We start from the raw sequence: 23,129 nt of genomic DNA on the forward strand, positions 1-23,129 counted from the left end.
GGAAGTAGATAGAGGTGATTGTTGTACAACATTGTGAATACACTAAATACCACTGAGTTATATACTTTAAGATAATTCTGTGATATGCATTTCACCTCAATAAAAGAAAAAAAAGTTAGATCATAGCACATTCTCTGCTTAAAAGCTTTCAATGGCTTCCCAACACGATACAGATAACATCCAAACTTCTTATCCTAAGACTCTCATGATTGGGGCACTGCTCTGGGACCTTGCACTCTCACCCACTCCCCACACCCCCATTTTAGAGGGGAAATTGAGTTCAGAGAGATAAAGTGGTTTGCCAGAGATCATGTGGAAACTCGGGCCAGCTGAAGCTGGCTCTTCCTGTCTCCCAACCAGCTCAAGCTGCAGTGCCTTGGTGGCCACCCAGACACTCCTTCAGGACAGGGCATTCACTGCCCCAGCTGCACAGTGCTAGTGGCTGATCACTCTCAACTCTGTCAGTGAAAAAAAACCCTCACTCAAGGTCCCGACCCTCCTGATGACAGTCCTCTGCAATAATGTACATACAGGTGGGGGGTATAAAGGCTTGCTTCCTTACCTCAGGGGGATGCTTTTGATGGCCGTCCCAGCTCCAGAGCTGCCCACGGCACAGCTGAGGCTCAGTCATAACTGCATGGCCACTCAGTTCCTCCCCCTGCCCAAGCCTGCTCCTTCACTCCCTCACAGGGCTGGTCTTCAAGAACAGAACAACATTCCTCCTGCCTACCTAACTCCACGTCAAAGTCCATTTCCTGGGACCCCGGCCTAAGAGCTCTGCCCTTCAGGGCCAGGCTGGAGGGCACAGACTTTATCCTGAAGACCCTGGGAGGCTACAGCTAAAGCATGCAAGTTACAGGTCAGGTTTGTAGAAAGATTCTACTGGAAGACAAACTGGACTAGATAGAGATAAGAAGCCAGCAGACGAGTGAGGAGGATGGTGAGAGGTGCTGGGGCCTGAATTCACACCGTGGCAATGATAGCAAGGAGGCCAATTCCAACAATGGCCACTGGGTGGAATAAATGGGCCATAAATCTAGATGGGCCAGTGAACCTACACCGGGCCTGGGATGACTCAGGGGATGCCGGTATTCCGGGCTGTCTTCCACCTGGAAGTTACTCGTCAGCTCTGGGCCAGCCTGTTGGGGTGCCAGCCTGGCCCTGCCTGTCACTAGCTGTGTGGCCTGGACATCTCACTCTGCCCATTAGAGAAAACTGGGCTAATACCAGACCCTCCTTCTGTGGTAGCCATGAAGAGTCAAGGAATTAATCCAAGTTCAAAAAGCTTGGACAAGGCCCTGACTGGGTAGTTCAGTTGGTTAAAGCCTTCTCCTAATACCAAGGTTATGGGTTCAATCACCTGTCAGGGTACATACAAGAATCAAACAATGAGCCTAACCAGGTGGTGACACAGTGGATAGAGTGTTGGCTTGGCACACAAAGGACCCAGGTTCGAAGCCCCGAGGTCACTGGCTTGAGCACAGGCCCATCTGCCTTGAGCACAGGCTCACCAACTTGAGTGTGGGGTCACTGGCTTGAGCATGGGATTGTAGACATGACCCATGGTTGATGGCTTGAGCCTAAGGTCACTGGCTTGAGTACAAGGTCGCTGGCTTGAACTCAAGGTCGCTGGCTTGAGCCTAAGGTCACTGGCTTGAGTACAAAGTTGCTGGCTTGAGCAAGGGGTCACTTGCTTTGCTGTAGCCCTCCTCCCCCGGTCAAGGCACATATGAGAAAGCAATGAATGAACAACTAAGGTGCCACAACGAAGAATTGATGCTTCTCATCTCTCTCCCTTCCTGTCTGTCTGTCCCTGTCTTCCCTCTCTGTTTCTTTCTCTGTCACTAAAAAAAAAAAAAAAATCAACCAATGAATGCATGTATGGGTGAAATAACAAATTAATGTTTCTCTCTCTCTCCTCCCACCCTGCTTCTCTCTTTCCCTTCCTCTCTCTCTGGAAAATCAATAAATAAGTAAAATTAAAAAAAAAAAAGCTTGCCTGACCTGTGGTGGCGCAGTGGATAAAGCGTCGACCTGGAAATGCTGAGGTTGCCGGTTCGAAACCCTGGGCTTGCCTGGTCAAGGCACATATGGGAGTTGATGCTTCCAGCTCCTCCCCCCTTCTCTCTCTCTCTCTCTCTCTCTGTCTCTCTCCTCTCTCTCTCTCTCTGTCTTTCCCTTTCCTCTCTAAAATGAATAAATAAATAAAAAATTAAAAAAAAAAAAAAACCTTTATAAAAAAAAAAAAAAAAAAGCTTGGCCAGGGACCGGCATGCCATGAGTGAGCACTGCCCTGCTTCCTGCAGGTTTCCCATGTGCCTGTTTGGTGTCTGGAAAGAGCACAGGCCTTGGGTCCGACACACCTGGCTGCCCTGTGTTTTTAGGGGGACAAGTCCCTTCACTGCTGAGACATAGATCTCATATCTGTAGGAAGGCAGTCATCCACTGGACCATGAGGGATTGTTAGGAGAAAGAAGTTACACTTGAAAAATTCCTGGCACATGGTATAAAGTCAATGAACGCAGCTGCTGCTGCGAGGCTGCTGGGGAGTAGCTGCATAAAGCACAGCACCCTCGGCCGTCCCACGGCAGACAGCTGAGCCTCAGCGAGGCCAGACCCCGCCTGTCCTTTGCACTGCCAGCCTGCTCCTCCTCCAGTGTTCTCTCCCTAAATGTCATTGCCATTGCCCAGCTGCCCGAGCCAGAAACAAGAGGAACACCCTCGTCTTCTCTGCTATGTCCCCAGCCCCAGGCAGTCACCAAGCTCTGGTATGCTCCCTTTCTGCCATTCCCTTACGTTTCCACTAGTCACCCTGGCAGGCCTGCTGACCCCCCCCCCCCCCCCCCCCCCCCCCCCCCCGCTGATTGTTTCCTCACTGAAGCTAGCACAGACCCTGAGGGGCACATCCCGAGGACCTCCTTCTGAGAGCCAAACTGTAACCTGCCCAGTAAGAGCAAGGCCAGGCCTAGCCACTGTATCCCCAGGGTACAGCACAGAGCCTTGCATACAGTAGACAACAAATTCTAGCTGGCTGGAGAAGGGACAAATGAGTGAATATATCTACGTGCTGGCTGTGCCAATAGAAATAACATGACCAAAGAGGGAACTTGCACACAGCACCCACAACCTGCCAGCCCCATTCCAAGGACCATGGATTAACTTGTTTCATGCTCATGACAGCCCTTCCTGTGTGCTAACCACTGGTTTCCCCCCAATTTTACAGTTGAAAAAATTATGTTAAAGGGAGGTTAAGTAACTTGTCCAAGGTCACACAGCTAGTGCAAAGCAAAGCCAAAATTCAAACCGTATTCAGGACCACAATAGCGGCAACTGATCAGAAAAGGTCCCAGTCACTGTGCTGTGCTTTTCCCCAGGCACCACTGCACCAAATTCTCCCACAATCCTGTGGGGCAGGCCCAAGGCACAGGGGGTTAAGACTCTTACCCAAGGTCATGCAGCCATAAATAGTACTATTTCACTACTCCTTTGTTGATGAATGAACTGGTACCCAGTTTAGTGACTTCAGTTGAGGGGCCACTGCCCTGGTATCTACTTACTTCTGGGGCCCCAGGCTGTGAAAATGGAGGTCATGTGGAAACCAGCCAGTTGGGTAGGCGCTAGGTACCAGCTCTTCCACTCCTCACCTCCTGTCTCCTCAGGTTCTGGCTTTAGGAGGAGCTTTAACTACTGGCAGCCTGTGGGGCAGTGCCTCTGGCCTGCTCGTGGGGTACGGCAGGGGAGACCCAGCCACCAGGACCCCAGGGATACCCCCTTCCCAATCCCCACAGCAGCTCTGCTTTGTCCAGGGTTCTGAGGGTGCTTTCAATTGGAAAAAGGGCTCTGCAGTCAAAACAATTTTTGAAAATCTGTGCCCTGCAGGATAAATGTCCTTGTCAAAAGCGGCCTTCTCAAGTCTACCCTGATGACATTCAGGGGCTCGAATGCAATAAATTCTGGGATGGAGGAGGCAGGAGGGGGAGAATCTCTAGTGCCCTTAACCAAGTCCAAGGCCAAGGCTGCCCTGACCATTTGTGGCCACAGGTCCTTAATCTGCACACCTGCCTGGGTGTACCCTCGCTGGAGCTTATGTGTATCCCGTGCACAGTGCTGCCTCTGGGCATTTGCAGTCGCAGCTCCTAGTACCTGGGATAAAAAGAGGAACTGAACATGGGCAAGCCTCTCTAACAAGGAATGTGTGCAGTGCAGTCCATTTTCTGTAACCCTCACTATAGACTTGTCAGGTATCATTACCCCTGTCCCAAGGAGGGGAAATTGAGATTCAGAAAAGAGAAATGACATACCTGAACACTCAAACCCAGGTTGGTCTGATTCCAAAATATTCTTTCCAGTGCTCCCTCACCTCTGATCTCCCAGGCCCCGCCTCTCCCTCCTCACCTTCTCCCAAATCCTGCAGACACTGTCAGGGTGCCCCACTCTTATCTTATCCCCCACCTTTGTAAACGCCATTTCTTCTGCTCCAAAACCACTGCTGTCCTCCCACACCCCCTTCATCTTTCTGACTCTACACCCTCTGAATATCCGCTTGGGTGCTACCTCTTCTGGGAAATCCCCCCTGTCTGGCTGGCTAGGTAAGAAGCTTCTCTAAGACTAAATTTCCCTACCACATCCCCAGTGGCTCTGGCTCTTTTTCCATTCAATATTTTTTAAAAGTTATTTATTGACTTTTAGTAAGAGGGGAAGAGAAAGATAGGAACATCGATTTGTTTCTGTGTGTTGACTTGACTGGGGATCGAAAAAGCAACCTCTGCACTTCGGGACAGTGTTCTAACCAACTGAGCTATCGGACAAGAGCCAGTGGCTCGGCCTTGTAGTCATTTGCTTTTCTGCATCCTAAGGAAACATTGAACTCTTAGGGGCAGGGTCTAGGGCCACTGTGCTCAGCCCCACATCCTATGCTGCCAGCATGGTGCAGACACAGTAGGTGCTCAACAAACACTGAATGAGTGGACTTGAGCTCAGCAGGCAGGCTCAATGTCTGCAACATGCCAGGCCCTCCTGGCAGGTACTGGGCATAGCACACAAATGAGGCACCATCCCTGACCTCCTGACCTACACCCTGCCTTTCACAGGAAGCTTCTCCTGACCTCCTACTCCTCTCCTGCTTCCCATTCCATGCGGCTTTCATTCATGCAAATCTCTGAGCACCAGCTAAGCCATGGTGTAAGGGAGCGTTTGGAAAATATCCGGGACATAGCGGTAACATATGCTTCTCTCTCCCACCATGTCCACACCAATGAAGCTCACCCACCAGGCACAGGTACACAGCACACTATTGGTGTGAAGAGCCCTCTGTGACTTATTCCTCTTCTGTCAGGCTGGTTCTGAGGCTCCCCTAGCTGCCCCTGCCCATCCTCCCTCGCTCCACAGGCTGTGACCCCCTCCCCAGTCCTGGCAAAGCGCAGCCATACCCGGTTGATGAGCTCGCCGACCATGCCTGTCCAGGAGCCGTTGGGCTCGGGCGCCCCGTACAGCCCATCCTCCACCAGCCGCAGGCGGTAGCGAAAGCGTAGCAGCTCGGCCAGCTCCCGCAGCATGTCCACGCAGAAGCCCTCAAAGCGCTCATTTCCTGATAAGGCCTGGAAGTTGGGTCGGCGCATGACGTATGGATTTTCCTGGAGAGGCAGAGAAGTCAGTGGTGTCAGAGACCGGGCATCTGGAGGCTGGGTCAGGATCCTGGGGCCTAGGCCAGGCAGCTAGATCCAGGATCTGCTCAGAGTGGGAGTAGGAAACAGGCCTGAAAGGCAGGAGCAAAGCACACAGACCCTGCCAGCCCCCAGCAGATCACAGGCTGCCATTTTAATCTCCACCGACTGACCTGGCATTCAGCTGTCTCAATCTCAAATGCCTATGAGGGCAGCAGGTAACCTAAGAGTGAATCAGACTGGATGAAGGTCATGCCAAGCTAGAACAGGGCCTTCTAAATTTTTGACTATGACCCATAGTAAGAGATTCATTTCACTTTGCAATCCAAGCCACACACATACATGCACATGTACTCACACGCCATAATGAGACTTAGCTCCACAAAACAGTGCTTACATTTATGCTTATGGTAATATACCCTATTTTCTGTTCTGTTCATATTTTTTTACACAACCAGTAGTGAGCCACTGAACAGACTTCATGAGCCAGCAAGGGACCAAAGAGGGTCACCCCCACCAGGATCCAGCTTCAGCCCAATGTCATCATGAGGGAAATAGACCTAAGATGCCAGACAGCCCACATTGAGAGAATTTGGAAACCCAGGTGGTTTTGTAAAATCTCCTAATTATAAAGGTTAGCCACAATTCAAGTCTAATACCCTTTTTAAAATGCTGTCAACACCTGAGAATTTGCAATCTCTGGCCTAGAGGTGGTTTATGATGATGGTGCTTACTTCTAAGGGATTCAAGCACCTTTTTTTTTTTTTTTTGTATTTTTCTGAAACTGGAAACGGGGAGAGACAGTCAGACAGACTCCCGCATGCGCCCGACCGGGATCCACCCAGCACGCCCACCAGGGGGCGACGCTCTGCCCACCAGGGGGTGATGCTCTGCCCCTCTGGGGCGTCGCTCTGTTGCGACCAGAGCCACTCCAGTGCCTGGGGCAGAGGCCAAGGAGCCATCCTCAGCGCCCAGGCCATCCTTGCTCCAGTGGAGCCTTGGCTGCAGGAAGGGAAGAGAGAGACAGAGAGGAAGGAGAGGGGGAGGGGTGGAGAAGCAGATGGGCGCTTCTCCTGTGTGCCCTGTCCGGGAATCGAACCCGGGACTTCTGCACGCCAGGCCGACGCTCTACCACTGAGCCAACAGGCCAGGGCCGGGTTCAAGCAACTTTTACTGGCTCTCATCATGGTGAGTAAGGGTAAGAGCTAAAAGAATACTCCAAGTGCTGGTAAGACAAGGCATATGAAGATGCCCGTAACAAAAGGGAAACTTATCTTGAAATAGTTATTGTCTGCCTGACCCGGCGGTGGTGCAGTGGATAGAGCATCGGACTGGGATGTGGAGAACCCAAGTTTGAGACCCCAAGGTCACCAGCTTGAGCGTGGGCTCATCTGGTTTGGGCAAGACTTACCAGCTTGAGCCCAAGGTCACTGGCTCGAGCGAGGGGTCACTCAGTCTGCTGTAGTCCCCCCCCCCCCCAGTCAAGGCAATATGAGAAAGCAATCAATGAACAACTAAGGAACCGCAACGAAGAATTGGTTTTTCATCTCTCTCCATTCCTGTCTGTCCCTCTCTCTGACTCTGTCTCTGCCACAAAAAAAAAAAAAAAAAAAATAGTTATTGTCTAAACGGTTGTTGGTGCACTGTCACGTTGGACTTAGGGAACAGCCAGGAGAGCTCTGGCAATAACAGCCACAATAGTGACCATAAGCTGAGCGCCTGCTGAGTACAGTCCCTGCACCGCATGTTCCCTGGATTCTATCACTTTGATTCCTCACAGCGACCTTACACACAAGGTTTTACTACACTCACTTTACGCATGGGAAAACCGAGGCTCACAGAGATCAAGTGACCTGTCACCTCTCAGTTATTCAACACATCACTACTGAGCTCTGAGGCAGACGTGGCTACACATATTTTGCAGCTCTTCCCATCAAGAGGTAAAGATGCCTGACTAAATGGTGGTGCAGTGGATCAAGTGTCGGCCTGGGACACAGAAGACCCAGGTTTGAAACTCCTAGGTTGTCACCTTGAGCGCTGGCTTATCTAGCTTGAGCATGAGTTCACCAGCTTGAGCCCAAAGGTCGCTGGCTTGAAGCCCAAGGTCACTGGCTTGAGCCCAAGGTCACTAGCTTGAGTCTAAGGTCACTGCTGAGCAAGGGGTCATTAAGGTCAGCTGGAGCCCCCCAGTCAAGGCACATAAGAGAAAGCCATCAATGAACAAAGGTGCCACAACAAAGAACTGATGCTTCTTATCTCTCTCCCTTCCTGTCTGTCCCTGTCTCTCTCTCTTAAAAAAAAAAAAAAAAAGAGAGAGGTAGAGCTGATTTACCCCACCCCTTGGCTCTGAGCTGGCCTCAACACTTGCTTTGGCCAACAGAGTACAGTACAGTGACACTGTGTAAATTCCAAGACCTTGGCCTTCAGAGCAGCCTGTGGGGACTGCTATGTAAGGAAGCCCAGGCCAGCCTGCTGAAGGATGAGTGAAGAGTGAACACAAGTATGCTGCCTACAGCCTGCACCCACAGCCACTCCAGAACTTCCAGGCCAGCATAGCCACCACTGGACACAACAGCCATAGCAAGACCAGAAGAACTGCTCAGTCGACCCATAGAATTGTGAAAAATAATAATTGTTTTAAGCCTCCCAGTTTTGATGTGGTTACACAGTGATAAGTACTTCAAGGCCAGGTCCTATTATAAGTTCTGGATTCCAAGGGTCCCATAAAGCCCCTCAGCTGATGGGAGATGAAATTGAGGGAAGTCAGTGCTTTTTTTTTTTCTCTCGACCAAGTTGCCTTTTCAAATTCAAAATTGTAGAACTGGGGATGGGAATGTGAGGTATTACTAATAATAGCAGCAGCAGCTAGCATTTCTTGTGGGATCACTGTGTGACAGCTATTCTGTCAGCGTGGGAGGTTGGTATTATTACCTCTCCTCAGAGATGAGGACACTGAGGTACTGAGAAGTGAAGTAGTAAGTGGCTGAGATGGACAAGTCAGTATGATTCCAAAGCTCTGCTCTGAAGCCCTGTGCTAGACTGGACTCAAGTGGACAGAATCTGAGAGTGACATGGGAGAAACCAGACCCAGAGACTGGGACCCAGGTCAGATACCAAAGCTGGATAATCAAAAATCAAGAATTATCCAGATAAACACCCAGTGTTGGAGCTGGAAGGCTCGAGTATAGCCCTCTTGACAGGCAAAGGAAGAAATTAGAGCTCAGGGAGGTTAAGTGTCTTGCCCAAAACCACACAGCTGAAGCAGGACATTGGGGAGACTGGGAAGAGTTAGGATTCAACACCTAGTTGCTGTGGGATCCAAAGCTCTTGTTCCTTCCAGAAGGCTAAGCTGATCTCCAAATCCAAGATTAAGACACTTGGGTTGCAGATTTGGGGTCAAGACCTTAGTTAGGACCAGGGTCTGAGCTAATAGAGCCAGAGACAGGGACTGGGCCTGTGAACAGAGCTCAAGGTCAGAAAATAATGATCTAGGACTCAAACCTTAAGCCCCAGACTGTTGGAACCAAGGGTCTTAAAGGAGCCTCTAAGCTAAGCTGTTCAGGCTTCTTCAAAGAATTTTCTGTGGAAGCACTGCAAACAGTGGGCTGTTGCTAAGTCTGAGTTAAGAATTCATCCTAGGCCCTGGCCAGTTGGCTCAGTAGTAGAGCGTTGGCCTGGCGTGCAAGAGTCGTGGGTTCGATTGCCGGCCAAGGCACACAAGAGAAGCGCCCATCTGCTTCCCCACCCCTCCCCCTCTCCTTCCTCTCTGTCTCTCTCTTCCCCTCCCGCAGCCAAGGCTCCATTGGAGCAAAGATGGCCCGGGCGCTGAGGATGGCTCTGTGGCCTTTGCCTCAGGTGCTAGAATGGCTCTGGATGCAACAGAGCGACGCCCCAGAGGGGCAGAGCATTACCCCCTGCTGGGCATGCCAGGTGGATCCCGGTCAGGCGCATGCAGTAGTCTGTCTGACTGCCTCCCCCATTTCCAGCTTCGGAAAAATGGGGGAAAAAAATTCATCCTATAGGCCCTGGCCAATAGGCTCAGTGGTAGAGCATCGGCCCAGTGTGTGGATGTCCTGGGTTTGATTCCTGGTCAGGGCACACAGGAGAAGCAACCATCTGTTTCTCCACCCCTTTACCTCCCCCTTTTCTCTCTCTCTCTCTCTCTCTCTCTCTCTCTCTCTCTCTTTCCCTCCCACAGCCATGGCTCAACTGGTTAGAGCACATAGCCTCAGGTGCTTGCTGAAGTGCTAATAGCTCAGTTGCAAGCATGGCCTCAGATGGGCAGAGCATCACCTTGACAGGGGTTGCCAGGTGGATCCCGGTTGGGGCACATGCAGGAGTCTATCTCCCATCCTTTCACTCAGAAAAGGAGGGAAAAAAAAAAAAAGAATTCATCCTACAGCCTGACTATTGGTGGCACAGTAGATAGTGTATTGATCTGGGATGCTGATGTCCCAGGTTTGAAATTCTGAGGTTGCCAGCTTGAGTGCAGGGTCACTGGCTTGGCTGGAGGCCCCCAGTTAAGGCATGTATGAGAAGCAATCAATGGACAACTAACGGGAACCAACTACAAGTTGATGCTTCTTATCTCTCGCCCTTCCTGTGTCTCTCTCTCTTACAAAAAAAAAAACAAAAACAAGAAGAAGAATTCATCCTATAAATGTCTGTGCACCTGTACACAAAAAAGTAAGGAAGGTCCCAGAGAGTCACGGCACCATTGCTTGTTGTAGAAACAAAGACTAAAGCAACCTAATTTGGGACAGGTTTAAAAGATTATTGATGTCATTAAAATATCACAAGCAACTACTAAAATAATAAGTTCTCTCAGATCTATTAAGAGGAAAAAACCAAGCCACAAAATGTGTACAATATGATACTTTTTGTGAAAAGAAGAGCACAGCCGTGGGATTCAGCCAGTTCGCACGATTCACCAGAACCAATACCTATTTTTTGAGTTTGGCGAACCAGTTGTTAAAATGGCACTTGTAATTAGGGTTCTCCAAGGTAGGCGCCTAGGTAGCCACCCAATGTGGGAATCACAAGTATATATTCCTTACTCTTTTTTTTTTTTTTGTATTTTTCTGAAGTTAGAAGTAGGGAGGCAATCAAGACAGACTCCCGCATGCGCCCGACCAGGATCCACCCAGCAAGCCCACCAGGGGGAGATGCTCTGCCCATCTGGGGTGTTGCTCCATTGTGGCCTGAGCCATTGTAGCACCTGAAGTGGAGGCTATGAAGCCATCCTCAGTGCCCAGGCCAACTTTGCTCCAATGGAGCTTTGACTGTGGGAGGGGAAGAGAGAGATAGAGAGAGATAGGGAAGGGGGAAGGGCGGAGAAGCAGATGGGCACTTCTTCTGTGTGCCCTGGCTGAGAATCGAACCCGGTATCTCCACACGCCGGGCCAACGCTCTACCACTGAGCCAACCAGCCAAGGCGTCTTACTCTTTTTATAACGTTCATCTGTGCAACAGTGTATTCTAAGCGCCTGTAGGACTGTTCATTCTGTCCATAAGTTAAGGACTGAGATCCTACTCCTACAGTAAAAAAATGGTTAAGGATAAGTTACACAGCTTTGCTCGGATAAAAGAAAAGAAAATTGCAAGTGAAGACGCCAATCAAGAAGCAATATGGAAAGATCTTAAAATAACAGTTTTATTATTTTTTGTCTGGTGTTATTTAATATTTTTTTCATTAATATTTTAAAGCTCTTTCTTATAACATAATCTAGTTCTGTGTACCTCTTTTATTTTTCTTATTTAAATATTAAATGCATGAAATAATAAACTACCTTTCGGTATACCATTTTTTTAATACTTAAACGGTCATTAGGGCAGAGAACCGATACCAGATATTAACACTTAAAGCTAATGTGGTATGAGAGCAAAGATGGACAAATGGACAACAGAACAGAGGGTCAGAAGCCCACACATAAGTGGATACTCATTCATGACAAAGGTAGCACTGTGGTAAAGGGGTAAATGAGGATGTTTTTAATAAATGGTGCTATTCAACTAAACATTTATATGGAGAAAAAAATGTATTCTGACCCCCAACCTACACGATACATAAAAACCAACTCCAGGTGGATTGTAGATCTAAGTATAAAAGGAAAATTTATTTTGTTTTAAAGATTTTATTTGATTTTTAGAGAGAGGAGAAAGAGAAAAAGGGGGTAGGAGGAGCAGGAAGCATCAACTCATAGTAGCTGTTTCCCATATGTGCCCTGACCGGGCAAGCCCAGGGTTTTGAACAGGTGGGCTTAGCATTCCAGGTCAAATGTTTTACCCACTGTGCCACCACAAGTAAGGTAGGAAAATTTATTAATTTTAGAAAACAGACTATCTTTATGACCTTGGTCCAGAGAATTATTAAATGTTAAAAGAATTAACCATAAAGGAAAAAATAAACAGATAAAGTGGACTTTAGTAAATGAAAAATCTTTTCCACAAAAGACAATGTTGGGAAAAAAAAGATACCCGTGAGAGTGGAAAGGCAAGCTACAAAGAGAAGACATTTGTAATACATATTGCAAGAGGACTATATCCAGAATATATAAATAACTCACAAATCAATAAAAAGATCATATATTCCAATTTTAAAAAAAATAAAGACTTGAATAAAGATTTCCCAAAAGAAGATTTCCAAATTGCCAATAAACACAGAAAGGTGATCAGCTTCCCTGATCATTAGGGAATTATAGGTGAAAATCACAGTATGATTGGGTCCTATACATACTGACCACTGGGAAAAATAAGGAGCAACTGAAATCTCATTCATACACTGCTGCTGGGAGTGAAAAGTGGTTCTATCACTATGGACAATACAAAAAGTACCTATTAAAGCTCAAAAGACCCAGCAATTCCAGTCCTGGGTATACACTCAACAGAAATGTCGTGTGTGTTCACCAGAAGGCATGTAGAAGGATGTTTAATGCAGGATTCTTCATAATAGCAAAACACTACAAAAAAACTCCAAAGTGGATCTACATTTGGCGGCTAAGTAAATTGTGGTACACTCATACCCTATATAACAGAACATGTAAAAGTGAGACTAAACTACTCACAACATGGATTATCTCACAAATGTGTGAGCAGAAGCCAGGCAAAAGAGAGAGAACATAGAGCACGATATCATTTACATGAAGATTGAAGGCAGGAAAGCTAAAAAGCTAATCTGTGGTGATAGAAGTTGAGACAGTAGTTACTTTGGGGGTTAGGGAGCACAAGAGGCATGAAGGGCTGGGGTGTTAAGGCTGGTTCCATGGGTATGTCCAGTTTTTGGAAATTCAGTGAGTGGTACATTTAGGATTTGTGCAAGCTTCTGTATGCATGTTACAATTCCATAAAAATCTCTTAAAACTAAAAACAAAAGATATTAAAGTAGGGTGGGTTCTAGAACACTCCTCACAAGCTGCTTGCCTGGACCCTTCTGTGAACCTAGGACTCAAATCCATATCCAGGACTTCCTGGAGTGCTGTTTAAATGACCCCGATCTAGTCCAACCCCTTCACTCTATTATGAATATTTTAATTCTCTCATTTCAAAGAAGGGAACTGAAGACAGAGAAGAGACCTACCCAGGTCAGGTAGCATGCAGACAGCAGAGCCAGGCCTAGAACGCAGCTCTCAGGGCTCAGGAAAAAAAAGAAAGAAATTGAGGAAAATAAAGGTGGTAGAGCACAAAGGACGGGCATGTGGGCTCTGCCAAGTCAACTTGTCTCTGCCACCTTTTAGCTGGGTGACTGGGGCATATCAACCCTCATCCGCAAATAAGGGGCCATAATAGTATCCACCTCAAGGCTACCATGAAGATGAAGAGAAAAACACAGTGCTCGAAGACGTTGGCCATGAAAATTGCTGCTTTTGTCAAGGACACCAGATCAGGAGAGAGAAGAGGAAGGGCCTTGTACCTAGTATAATCATGCTGAGCACTATCAGGAGAGCTTTCTGATCTCATACCACCCCACAGCCCTTCAAAGTGGGATTAATACGCCCATTTACAGATGAAAGTATGGACAATCTGAGTGGTAGGGAGCAAAGCCAGAAATGAGAGTGAGACCCCAGAATCACCAAAACGCAGGACGAGACATCACAGCTTAATGAAGTGAATCATGGGGACCAATGGAGTGCCCTGAGAATTCTCCAGGAGGAACAGCACCTGAGGAAAGGCTCCTTCACAGTCTCATCTGCTTGGGCCTTCTCTTACACCCCCACCTTCCCTGTGGGGCCTCTCTCAATCTTGGCACCAACCAGCCCTCTCTCAGCTTCAGACCTGTAAGCCCCACCCCAGGGACACCTTCACCCTCTACACTCCATCAAGGACCTTCTGCTCCTTCCCTCAGCCTAGCCCCTGGGCACCACGGGCACCACATCCTATCTTCACTGCCTTTTTTTTTTTAATTGAGAGGCGGGGAGACAGAGACAGACTCTTGCATGCTGCTAACTGGTATCCACCCAGCAACCCCCCTACCAGGCAATGCTCTCCTGCCTGGGCTGTTGCTCCGTTGCTCAGCAACTGAGCTATTTCAGCACCTAAGGTGAGGCATGGAGCCATCCTCAGTGGCTGGGGCCAACGTTTTTTGTTTTTTGTTTTTTGTTTTTTTTATAAAGTTATTGAACCCAAGTTTTATTTATCTTTTTTTTTCTTAAGATTTTATTTATTCATTATAGAGAGGGGAGAGAGAGAGAGAGAAGGGGGGAGGAGCAGGAAGCATCAACTCCCATATGTGCCTTGACCAGGCAAGCCCAGGGTTTTGAACCGGCAACCTCAGAGTTTCCAGGTTGACACTTTATCCACTGTGCCACCACAGGTCAGGCTGGGGCCAACGTTTTTTGCTTGAACCATTCAAGCCATGGCTGCGGGAGGAGGTGACGGGGGAGGAGGAGAAGCGGAGGGTCGCTTTTCTTGTATATCCTGACTGGGAATCGAACCCGGGACTTCCACATGCCAGGCCAACGCTCTACCACTGAGCTAACCAGCCAGGGCCTCTTCACTGCTTCTTAATATCTGACCTCAGATCTCCATCCCTATCCATAGCCCAGCCCAGGCCTTGTTACTCCCCTACCTGGAGAACCTCTCTCTCCTATAGCCTTCCTTGTGGGCCCAGGAACTACTCTGACATCCCAATCTGGTCCTGCACCTTCCCATTCAACACCTCCAAGGTACAGGGTAAGCATAACTGGGTCTCTCAGAGACGTTCCTCCACCTCTGTCACAGTACTCACCACCCCTCCATGCCTACAAGGTGCTAGGCACCATTCTAGGCCCTGGGGACAGAGCAGGGAATAAGAAGTACTGACTGCATCTTGCCCCAGGCACTCACGTTGACTCAGGTCTGATTCTCCAAATGTCCGACACAGCCCTGACCAGATACACAAGTCAAAATTTTGGTGAGTCAACAGGCACATCCGGCTATGCACTACGAGCCCAACTTCTTCCACATCCAATCTGACAAATACTTCCTGAGACCCATGCTTCTGTGGCTCCTGCTACCAGATGCCCACCCCTGCCTTCTTCATACACCCAATTCTTACACAGCTTGTACAGCTTGGTCTAATGCCACCTCCTCTGTGAAGCCTTCCTTGGGCCTTCCAAAGCTGTCAGTCACTCTTTTTTTGCAGGAATGACTGTGTCCATGCCTGTCTCCTCCATCGACTGGCATCCTCTCCCCTCAAGAGTAAAGAAATCAGCCATGGCCAGTTAGCTCAGTTGGTTAGAACATTGTCCCAAAACACCAAGGTCGAGGGTTTGATCCCTGGTCAAAGCACATTCAAGAAGCAACCAATGAATGCTTCTCTCTCTCTCTTCCTCTCCCTCCCTTCCTCTCTCTGCCTCTAAAAATCAATCAAAAGGAAAAAAATAGTAAGGAAATAATGAGGCCACATGTGACTATACCTCCAGAATTTATGCAAAGTCTGATACACATCAGCTTCAGAAAATATTTCTGGAATGAATGAATGAATGAATGAATGAATCCATCAAGAGAAAAATGAATGTCAGGAAGAAAACAACATTGATTCATGGGCCTGTGGGAGGAGAGATAAGTGTGAGAAGAAACTTGAAGACCTTAGGATCATGGCTCTGCTGTCTTGCCATCCCCTCCCTGGCCTCTGTCCCTGCTCCCCACCAACAACCCTGTCTCTCCAGGTCCCACCCAGGAAGGCCCTGGGACTAACGACACTCCCACATGCAGAGGGCTGACTTCTGCCAGCCAGCCCAGCCTGGCGCTCAGAGCCCCTCAGTGAGGCTGTTATGAAGTGTTTGATTTCCCATCTGCAGTCCATCTGTCCCTCCCCAGCAGGCTCACTGGCCCTTCTCCAGAGACCTAAAGTCCACTTTTAGATCAGGAGTTCCCTAGGGACTGAGGGAATGGCCTCGTGACATGTTGCTTTAGGAGACCTAGGACATCCTGTGGGGCGAGTGGTAATCCTCAGCGTCCACAGCATTAGTCGGCCCAGCTCACAGAGGGACTAGGGAGCCCCCATAAACAGCGGATGCCAGCAGGCCAGGGACTTGGCTTCTATAAAGAGCATGACTGTCAGGCACACCCAGCCTCTAGGCCCAGCTGCTCTGGACAGCTTCCTGACCATCAGGCTCTATCCATCACCTCTTCCTGACCTCCCAGAGGCTACTGTGCCTGGCGGGTGACAGCAGGGCACAGGGGAGAGAGGGCATGGCCTTGAAGACTGACAGCTCCAGCAGGGACTTGCTGTATGACCTGTTCCCCTACATTCAAAAGAAGGAAAATAAGACAAACCTCATGGAGTAGCCGAGAGGTTTAAAGGGGGACGCCTGGAAAGGGCCTAGCACAGTGCCTGTGTAGAACAGTGCTCAATAAATATTCACTGACTCACAAAGGCCTGACTCTGGTCTGGTCAAATGCAGGAGCAGCACCCCTGGGGGCTGCAGGACAATGAGAGGAGGAGATGACTGGAGGTTCAGAGACTTGATGTTTGTCCTGCCTACAACATTTACTTGCTGTGTGACCTTGGACAACTTGCTTCACCTCTCTGAGCCTCAGCTTCTACACTTTCAAGATGGACATTAAATAAGTTGATGTGTCAACATACTTGGCCTGACCAGGCGGTGGCGCAGTGGATAGAGCGTCGGACTGGGATGCGGAAGTACCCAGGTTCGAGACTCTGAGGTCGCGCGCGGGCTCAGCTGGCTTGAGCAAAGATCTCGCCAGCTTGGACCCAAGGTCGCTGGCTCCAGCAAGGGGTTACTCGGTCTGCTGAAGGCCCACGGTCAAGGCACATGTGAGAAAGCAATCAATGAACAACTAAGAAGTCGCAATGCGCAACGAGAAACTGATGATTGATGCTTCTCATCTCTCTCTGTTCCTGTCTGTCTGTCCCTGTCTATCTCTGCCTCTGTAAAAAAAAAACAAAAAAAAAAACAAAAAAAAAAAAAACATACTTGGTTGGCAGGTGTGACAAAACAACCTCTCGTGTGACAGGGAAATCAGGATTTACAGGAGAGCACCGTGAAGCCTCATGAAATGCTCACGGTGCTCTCCTGCAAGCCAGACATTCCCATCTCTGCCATGCAACAAATAGCAGGCTGGCAGAGCCCGGGGCTGGGCTCTGATGGCAGCGTCTGTGCCATCCCCTGATCTGGCAGGGACTAGGAGGAGAATGCCCTGGTCCCAATCAGGGTTGCTGGGTACATGATTCATGTCCCCACTGGTCTATGTGCTATACCAGCTTAGGCATCCCTCCTCCTCCTGACTAGGACTGCTCAGGAAAGGCCCCTTCATTTACTGCCTCCCCACAGGGGCCACTCACCAAAATGGTTGTGACCACCAGCGTCTTGTTGGCCAATGTCTGTGACAGGTTGATGTCCAGGGTGGTGGCGTTCATGGCCAGGGTCCGGTTAGAGTACCACACCCCGATCTGGGGAGAAGAGGGGTGTGGTACTATAACCAGTGGGGTCCTGCCCTGCCCTACCCCCACCCCCACTCCCCCCAATTTCACCTCCACTCCTCCCCACCTGATCAGGGCCCTGGCATCACCCTGGGCCTGCTCACCTCACGGTGGCCCTGCCGGGACTTCTCTAGGATGCGCAGGGTGTAGTTGGTCCTCTGCCCTTTGCTGTTGAACTCGACCCGCCCTGTCAGCCCGTCATACTCTACCTAGCAGGGTGGGAGGTGGCCAGAGGGAGGGGTGGCAGAGCCCAGAGAGATGGGTGGGAGAAGCCCAGAGGGAAGAGACAGAGGTGAAGGGGACAAGAGAGTGGAAGAGGGACCAGGAAGGACCACAGTTAAACAAGCAAGACAACAAAGCAGCAAATGAGAGGCAATGGAACAAAGACACAAGGAAATAGCAGCCCAGGTGGGCAGAAGAAAGCCAGGAGAGAAGGGACAGAAAGAGTAGTGGGGAAAGGGCCCAGAGAGAGCAGAGGTGTTGAGTGGAGTTGGAGATGGGGCAGAGGGGCCACAGAGTAGACACAGTGAGTCCCACACCTGAGGCAGACGGAGCGCCCTCAGCCCTCCCACTCCTGGCTCACCATGCGAAGGTAGTTCATGAGGCTGGTCCCGTGGGGCCAAATGTTGGCTGATGTACAGGCCAGCGGCTTCACACCAATCTCCTGGCTGCGGTTCAGTTCCCGGACGGCACTCACCACCACATGCACAGCATCAAACATCAAGGCTGCAGATAGCTGAGTAGGGGGCAGAGGTGAAATGAGACAGGGAAGAGGAGGCTTAGACAGGGAAACCCCGAAGCCCCATGGAACTACCCCCAGCCCTCAGATAACTCCTCTTTCTTTGGGAACACGAAACCATGCAGGTCAGGTGTGAGGATAAGTCTCTGGTGTCTTTCTCAGGGAAGGCATGTAATTGTGGAATGCACGTGACAGGGAAATGTGTGCATGCTGCCCAGGCCTTTGTGGAAGCACCTCTTCCTGAATGCATGTAATCATGTCTCTCTCTGTTTGGGGAAGGCCACGTCTGAGAGGGTTTGCCTGGACAGCTAGCTATCTCACCCCGACAGGGGGATGTTCATGGGCCTAAGGGTGTGCCTGGGAATCTGCGTGTCTGTGTGGCTGATGCAGGCAGTGAACTATGGCCACAGTCCCTCTCTGAGTGTGTTTGGGAGTGTTTATGTGGGTGGGGCTGGGCAAATGGACCAGTGTGTCTGTACACAGGATGGGGCGTGGTATATAGGAGGCAGGAGTGCATAAAGGTCATGAGTCTGGGACTGGGAGGCAGGCAGCTCTGAGCTGGAGGCCCAGCTCTGCTATTTCTTGTTGAAGGCCAAGTCCCCGGGACCCTCTGAACCTCAGTTTCCTCCCCTGCAAAGTGAGGATAATCATCATCTGTGCCTCTGATCAGCAAGATAATGCATGTAAAGAACTCAAAATAGCACCTGGCACACAGTGAAGACTCAATACAAGCCAGCCACTGAGTTGTGACTGACGGCACAAGGCATCTGTGTATGCGTATGTCTGTGAGAGTTTGTCTTAGCTGGGTAGATGTGCAGGTGTGAATCTGTGCCACGTAGGCAGGAATGTACATATGAATGTGCCTCTGTCTGTGTACATGTGTGATGCCCCTGCATGTGCACATTGACTGCATGGCTCGCTATTGTCTGTTTGAGTTTCTGTGCATGTAAGAATATCTTGGTATCTTGGTAACAAACACACATATAAATCTGCATATTTTGTATGTCTGCATTTATTCAACATATATTATTGGACATCTAGGCTGAGCCAAGCTTTTTTAGGTGCTGGAGATACAATAGTGATCAGAGAGAAACCCTGCCCTCAGGGAACTTACAATCTATATATCTATATCTATATCTATGCAAAATATAGAGCAAGCCACATGGTAATTAGATAAGCAAAGACAGGTGCTATGGAGAAAAATATAGCAGGGAAAGGGGCTACATAGTGGGGAGTTTCCCATATTTTAAATAGGGGGACCAGGGAAGGTCTTATAACTGAGGGGCATTTGAGCAATGACTTGGTGATGAGGGTGTGAGTCGTTGGCTCTCTGGGGAAGTACATGTGAAGCAGCGACGGGAGGGAGCACAAAGGCCCTGAGGTGCGCATGTGCAGGGGAAGCAGAGGCACCTCCTGCCACACGCTGGGGCAGTATGTCAGGTGGGGAAATGGACAGGGTCAGAATCACCTCAGAGTGGGGCCACACAGCATGTACTCAGAGAGTGAGTGGGAGCACCGGAGGTTCCAAGCATGAACTGGCAGAAATATGAAGGGGCCCCAGCATGTCTGCGTGCAGAGGCAAGGGTGCGTGCTCACCGCAGGGCCCGGGTAGGTGCTAGCTTCACAGTTCTCCCTCCAGGACATGTTGAGGCTGCGCACAAACTCGGGGTAGAAGGGGTGCGAGGTGTTGAACATGGAGAAGCCCAGGATGTTGGAGGAGTCCTCCACGATCCCATCCAGGTGTAGGATAGGGAAGTCCTGGGCCGAGAAGAGAGGTGAGGCCTGGGACCAGGTCCCCCTGGTGCAAAGGCCACAGGAGGGAATGGGGCAGCAGGGCTGTGGGGGTACGCACCATGGTAGTGAGGATGTACTTATAAAACGCTGACGTCATTCCCAGCTCCGAGGCCTGGCGATCACGGGCAGGAAAAGAAGTGACCAGAGAAGTGGAGATCCACAAGCAGAAGTGGGGAGAAGCCGAGAGGGAAGGAGATATTTAGAGATAAGCCTGGTGAGAAGACACCCTGTGGGGAATACAGTAAGAAACACCCAGAGACAGAGAGAGACAGAGAAGAGATAACACATGCGGGCAGAGGGAGACCTTGACCCTTCACATTCAACAGCACTGATTGGTGGCCCGGGTGGGACATAGTTTTTGTTGGAGGAGAGAATGGTGCCCTTGAATGCCTGTGTCCCTCTTTAGGTCACTGAAAAGACTGCCCTCTGGAGACAGGCAAAGGGACACCTCAGAGTCAGGGAAGGTGAGTAGGATTAACCTTAACACCAGTGCTGCCCCAAAGCCAGGTTTGGACTGCTAATGCGTAAGGCTCAACCTAGTCCCAGGTCATAAACCTCCCCTGCGATCTTTAAAAAGCACTCTGCAGCAAAAGGCAGCCAATCTGACTCTCAAGATTCACGTTTTTGAGCCCTCTTTCTCACAGTCCTAGAAGAGAACAAAGCTAGAAGACCTTTCCAGGCCAGCAGTGCCCAATCCTGTCCCCATGGTCATCAGAACATTGAATGGCACCAGGTTGCATTGCCTGAGTGTCTGGAGCTGTTTTCACGTGGGTTACAGCCCATTCCACAACACAGACATACAGGCTTGAGAGGAAAGTGAACACTGGTCCCTTGGCTCACACAGGAGGGAGGGCCAGGGTCTCAGCCCAGCCTGCCTGCCTCCTGAGCCCAAAATCTTTTCTCCTAGCCATCCCCCCTCCAGAATCCTATGGATTCTGTCCATACTTCTTCCTATAAACTATAATCATCAGTAACACACGGTTTTAATTTTTTTAACTGGAGAAAAAGAAATAATACATATTAGATCATGAACAATTGAGAGTAGGGAAGCAATGAATGATGAATTAATGTGGATCACTGGTGGATGGCATGTGGCCAGCCAGTGACAGATGGTTCTGGTGCTGATGCCAGTCCGTCCCCCACCGAGGAACCCCAGCTTCTTCATCCACAAATGAACACCATACCTGCCCACAGGGTGGCTGAGAACCAAACTAAAGAATACATGCAAAGCACCTCAACATAGAGCAGGACACACACTTAATAAAGATACTAGCAAGCTCCCCTAGTCTGGACCAGGTACTGCCCCATGCACTTTTCCCACCATTCACTCATTAACTCTCACAATCACCCAGCGAGACATCAGCTATTCACAGGGAGGGGAGTTGACTGTCCAGGGTCCAACTAGGGGTACAACCAGGGAGAAGCTGAGCCAAAAGACAACTTCATGATTATAATCTGCACGTAGGAAGCAGGCTTCCATACCCCATGTGACCACCAAAGCCTGTGGGCATTGGGTGATGCTCTGTCCCCCAAGTTTCTGCCCCTGACCCTGTAGGAAATTAGAGATGGGGAACCCACCTTACGGAGGATGAGGTGGGAGATGGAGGCATTAGCGTCGATGATAATGGTGGACACCTTGTCATCACGGATCTCCTTAAGCAGTGGCGTGGGGTCCCGGCTGTCATCCAGCATCCTCACTGACAGTGTCTCCTTGGAGATGAGGAAGCCTCGCACCAGCTCTTCCAATCGCAGCAGGCCTGGGGGGGAGGACAGTCCAGATTAGAGCACATCCGTGTGCCTAGCATGGAGCAAACATTCCCTCCTCCTCACCACCATGGGGTAACTGGGAGAGGATGACGGTGCACTCAAGAGATGGGGGCAGCTGTCCGTCCAGAGTGCAGCTGGCTGTCTTGGGATACTGGACCCAGGAACCTGATGCCTGGGTCATCCCAAATTAAAATATCAACCTATACTTCCTCCCAACCTACAGATTGCCTCCTGCCACCTTTCTGCACCTACTGATTTGTTTGACAGGCCTCTCACACTCACACGTGCAAAGCCAAATTCTGCTCTTTTCATCGAAACCAGCATGTCTCCCAGGTCAGTGAACAACTCCAGCCTGTCAGTCTCTCAGGCCAAAACCCTCGACGGCAGCCTGGCCTCCTCTTTATCACACCCACACCCAATCTATGCAAGCTCTACCTTCAAAACACATCAGACCCCACTGAATCACACCATGCCACCCTCACCACCCTGGCCCAAGCCAATGCCATCTCTCGCCTGTTACAATAGCCACACTTGTCCCCACAGAGATTGTTTGCTACCCTGCCGCCAGAACAATGTAAAGCCAATGTATGTGTCCGTTCTCTGCTCTCAACCCTCTAACAGCTTCTTGCTAGGACAGAGCCTGCAAGGCCCCACTCCGTCTGCTCACCTCCCTCAGTATCTCCTGACCTCACCTCCCTTTGTCATTCATTCTTTCCAGCCACACAAGTCTTCTTGATGTCTCACACACTGTCCTTTGGCCTTTGCATTGGCTGTTCCCTCTGCCTGGAACACTCTTCTCCCAGATCCCCCCCACAGCTCCTGCCCTTATCACCTACAGATCTGTACTCATATCACCCGCACCCACCACTCCACTTCAAACTGCCCCTCTTATTCCAGCACATCCAATCCCCACCGCCCTCATATATTTGCCCACAGGACTTATTCCTTCTGACTAAACAACGTCCTCACTACTGTTCATCACCTAGCTTGTCAAACTGATATTCCAGCCTGACTTGCACGCTGCCATATCCCTAACACCAAAAATAACGCCTGGCACGGAGTAGGTATTCAGTAAACCTTTAAAACAGGAATTCTTCCTGGAGGTTACTGAGCAACCCTCTCTCTCCAGCAACATACCCACAGACCCATGAGTTTCTCAAACAGCTCTGCCCGAATGTCTCAAAGATACCTCTAAACCAACACGTGCCCCTAGATTGACTGTCCACTCCTCCTCAGGTAGGAC

General features: G+C 49.8%; 1 protein-coding gene across 6 annotated transcripts in view; it reads right to left on the reverse strand.

Annotated features, from left to right (window-relative positions):
* Window positions 1-23,129, reverse strand: part of GRIK5 (glutamate ionotropic receptor kainate type subunit 5) — a 69,709-nt gene that overhangs the window by 33,774 nt on the left and 12,806 nt on the right. For 5 of the 6 annotated variants that reach the window (XM_066271937.1, XM_066271932.1, XM_066271934.1 and 2 more), the window contains 7 exons: window positions 21,698-21,876; window positions 20,178-20,231; window positions 19,922-20,083; window positions 18,170-18,322; window positions 17,691-17,795; window positions 17,449-17,556; window positions 5,430-5,633 (listed from right to left, as the gene is read on the reverse strand). In XM_066271937.1, coding sequence (XP_066128034.1) covers window positions 5,430-5,633; window positions 17,449-17,556; window positions 17,691-17,795; window positions 18,170-18,322; window positions 19,922-20,083; window positions 20,178-20,231; window positions 21,698-21,876 — 965 coding nt within the window. The remainder of the gene's footprint in view (window positions 1-5,429; window positions 5,634-17,448; window positions 17,557-17,690; window positions 17,796-18,169; window positions 18,323-19,921; window positions 20,084-20,177; window positions 20,232-21,697; window positions 21,877-23,129) is intronic. The other variant, XM_066271933.1, reaches the window with a different exon arrangement.

This window comes from Saccopteryx bilineata, chromosome 3 (assembly GCF_036850765.1).
Source record: "Saccopteryx bilineata isolate mSacBil1 chromosome 3, mSacBil1_pri_phased_curated, whole genome shotgun sequence".
NCBI classification, from domain to species: domain Eukaryota; kingdom Metazoa; phylum Chordata; class Mammalia; order Chiroptera; family Emballonuridae; genus Saccopteryx; species Saccopteryx bilineata.